At 45.7% G+C, this 3,749-nt stretch overlaps 1 protein-coding gene across 2 annotated transcripts in view; it reads right to left on the bottom strand.

Annotated features, from left to right (window-relative positions):
* BMPER (BMP binding endothelial regulator) overlaps nucleotides 1–425 on the bottom strand; it is a 287,717-nt gene extending 287,292 nt beyond the window's left edge. The window contains exon 1 of one of the 2 annotated variants that reach the window (XM_040353187.1): nucleotides 88–425. In XM_040353187.1, the coding sequence (XP_040209121.1) occupies nucleotides 88–205 (118 nt within the window). In that variant the 5' untranslated portion in view covers nucleotides 206–425. The remainder of the gene's footprint in view (nucleotides 1–87) is intronic. The other variant, XM_040353185.1, reaches the window with a different exon arrangement.
* Nucleotides 426–3,749: the final 3,324 nt, after the last annotated feature.

Below are 3,749 nucleotides of genomic sequence, written 5' to 3'. Positions count from 1 at the left end.
TACAGATGTGATGTATGTGTAGTGCCCTATCCATGCCATCTCTATGTATACTCTGACTTCCATCTATTGTGCCATGCTGATCCCTACCTGTCAGGAATGAAGATCCCAGTGACACCCTCATGAAGGTGGTGAAGATAAAGATCCATGGGGTGAAGGAGGTAATCCGGGGAGAGGTGGCATGGATTGGCATGCGGTGGCAGTCCATGGTGGTACCAGTAGAGTGGATGGAGTGTCAGGCTGGGATCGCACAGAGTAGACGGGGTGATCGGAGGAGGAGATCGGAGGAGGTCCCTCTGCTGGTGCTGCTGTTGGACACACTGCTACTACTATTACTCTTTTGGTTGGCTTCCGTTTCCTTTATTTTCTTCCCCGGCACCCCTCCTCCTGGATTTTTTTTTTCTCTTCAACACACAAGCGTGCCGAAATCCTCCGGAGTCTGATCCAGATGAGGCTGGAGTGTGATGTGTGTGTATGATGAGTGTGTGTGTAGGGAGCATCGTCTGATCCCTCCGATCTCATCCTTCCGATCTCATCCCTCCGATCCGCTCCCATAGACACAGAGCAGACAGCGGGTCTCATAGACCCAGAGCAGACAGCGGGTCTCATAGATCGCACTGTGCCAGGGAAGCGATCATCTCTCATTGTCTCCTATGATGGCTACACAACGTGCCCCTTCAACTGAACGATCGATGTGCGATCCAACAAAACCATCAAATCGGGTATCGATGGAGCCAGAAGAAATGGCATGAACTAGCAATGAGCAACAGAGAGTGCTGGTTTTAATCGACCCACATTGATCAGTTGTGATTATAAAAAAAAAAAACAATATTACAGGGTCGATCTGTGGTGTATTTTCACATCTTTTTGAAACACATACATCAATCCAATACAAAAAAGCCCATCAATTGACCTTATATGATCATTTTTTTTTATTTTTTTGCCACAACTGATTGACTTGGGTCAACCAAAACTGTCACTATCTGCCGCTAGGGTTGCCACCTGTTCGGGATTCACCCGGACAGTTCGGGTTTGGAATCATGCGTCCGGGTTTCACACTGTCTGAGACCCGGACACATTATTCACACTGGAGTATTTTCCCCTCCCCCTTCTCTCTACTGCCTATAAGTAAGTAGGCCAAGGTGAATCAGGGTTCTTAGAGCACTCATTACATCAGAGCTCCCCATTTGCACCAGAGGCCACAGTGCTCCCCCTTACATCAGAGTCCTTGCCGTACACCAGAGCATCCCTTATGTTAGAGTCCCCAGAGTTCTCCCTTACATCACAGTCCCCAGAGTTCTCCATTATATTTCCCAGTCCCCAGTGAAAGGGTAACGCTGGGGACTCTGATGTAAAAGGGGGAACTCTATTGGACTCTGATGTAAAAGGGGGAACTCTGTGGACTCTGATGTAAAAGGGGGAACTCTGTGGACTCTGATGTAAAGGGGGACTCTGATGTAAAGGGGGAACTCTGTGGACTCTGATGTAAAGGGGGTACTCTGTGGACTCTGGTGTAAAAGGGGGAACTCTGTGGACTCTGATGTAAAGGGAGACTCTGATGTAAAGGGGGAACTCTGTGGACTCTGATGTAAAGGGGGTACTCTGTGGACTCTGGTGTAAAAGGGGGAACTCTGTGGACTCTGATGTAAAAGGGGTAACTGTGGACTCTGATGTAAAAGGGGTAACTGTGGACTCCGATGTAAAAGGGGTAACTGTGGACTCTGATGTAAAAGGGGTAACTGTGGACTCTGATGTAAAAGGGGGAACTCTGTGGACTCTGATGTAAAAGGGGTAACTGTGGACTCTGATGTAAAAGGGGTAACTCTGTGGACTCTGATGTAAAAGGGGTAACTGTGGACTCTGATGTAAAAGGGGTAACTGCTATTTAATAGCAACATATATGCATAGTTTCTGCATAATAGGAAAACAAAATTGCTGTACAAGGCTGAAGTGTTCGCGTTTGGCCTGAAGAAAAGTTGGCAATCCTGTCTGCCGCTCTTCGCTCGGCCATGCAATGTTTGTCTCACTCGATCGATGTCTGATTTAATCGTTGTATCCCGTTAAATTGCACCGTCTATGGCCACTGTTAGGGTGACCATGCATGTACAGTAAAGATCTGATGAAACGATTCTTCACCGAATCAGGCACGCTGATAGAATCGATTAATAAATATTATTATATGGGACTTATATAGCGCCAATAGTTTGCTTTACAATATAAAGGGAGACAATACACAAACAGTACCATTCAAAGGGGTTAGAGGGCTCCTGTGAGCTTACACTCTAATTCATGATCATAGAGCCACATGCTGGGGGAGATGTACTAAGACTCTTCGTGCAAAATCTGGTGCAGCTCCGCTTAGCAACCAATCAGCTTCCAGGTTTTGCTGTCAAAGCTTCATTGAACTTAGAACGCTGATTGGCTACCATGCACAGCTGCACCAGATTCTGAGGGCTCCAGTTTTAGTAAATCTACTTCACTGCGTCATCGATTGGTTTCAAGAAAAAACACGTTCAATTACATTTTTCCGATCCATTTGGACAGGAAATCCAATTGTAAGGAAGTATTAATGATTGGTAAATATTCAATAAAATCAATATGACTGTTCAGTGTATGATGCATCTTTTTGATCTTCACGGTAAATCAATGGACAATATGATTGTATAGATCAGGGGGTCTCCAAACTTTCTAAACAAAGGGCCAGTTTATTGTCCTTCAAACATCAGGGGGACAGACTGTGGCCAGTGGGAGTAGAAAAGGTCCTGATGTCAAAGGGAAGGAATTGTGCCCCTTCATTGGCGGCTATGGAAGGAATTGTGCCCCTTCATTGGCGGCTATGGAAGGAATTGTGCCCCTTCATTTAATGGCGGCTATGGAAGGAATTGTGCCCCTTCATTCATTGGCGGCTATGGAAGGAATTGTGCCCCTTCATTGGCGGCTATGGAAGGAATTGTGCCCCTTCATTCATTGGCGGCTATGGAAGGAATTGTGCCCCTTCATTGGCGGCTATAGAAGGAATTGTGACCCTTCATTCATTGGCGGCTATGGAAGGAATTGTGTCCCTTCATTGATGTCTATGGAAGGAATTGTGCCCCATCATTGGTGTCTATGGAAGGAATTGTGCCCCATCATTGGTGTCTATGGAAGGAATTGTGCCCCATCATTGGTTTCTATGGAAAGAATTGTGCCCCCTCATTGGTGCTATTTGGAGAAATTGTGTCCCACCATTGGTACCATTGGAAAGAATTGTGCTCCTTCATTGGTGTCTATGGAAAGAACTGTGTCCCTTTATTGGTGTCTATGGAAGGAATTTTGCCCCATCATTGGTGTCTATGGAAGGAATTTTGCCCCATCATTGATGTCTATGGAAGGAATTGTGCCCATCATTGGTGCTATTGGGAGAAATTGTGTCCCTTTATTGGTGCCATTGGAAAGAATTGTGTCTCTTTATTGGTGTCTATGAAAGGAATTGTGCCCCATCATGGGTATCTATGGAAGGAATTGTGCCCCATCATTGGTGTCTATGGAAGGAATTGTGCCCCATCATTGGTGTCTATGGAAGGAATTGTGCCCCATCATTGGTGTCTATGGAAGGAATTGTGCCCCATCATTGGTTTCTATGGAAAGAATTGTGCCCCCTCATTGGTGCTATTTGGAGAAATTGTGTCCCACCATTGGTACCATTGGAAAGAATTGTGCTCCTTCATTGGTGTCTATGGAAAGAACTGTGTCCCTTTATTGGTGTCTATGGA

This window comes from Rana temporaria, chromosome 5, assembly GCF_905171775.1.
Source record: "Rana temporaria chromosome 5, aRanTem1.1, whole genome shotgun sequence".
Classification (NCBI taxonomy): Eukaryota; Metazoa; Chordata; class Amphibia; order Anura; family Ranidae; genus Rana; species Rana temporaria.
The sequence above is the reverse complement of the archived record's forward strand: the minus strand, read 5'-3'. Positions and strand labels throughout refer to the sequence as shown.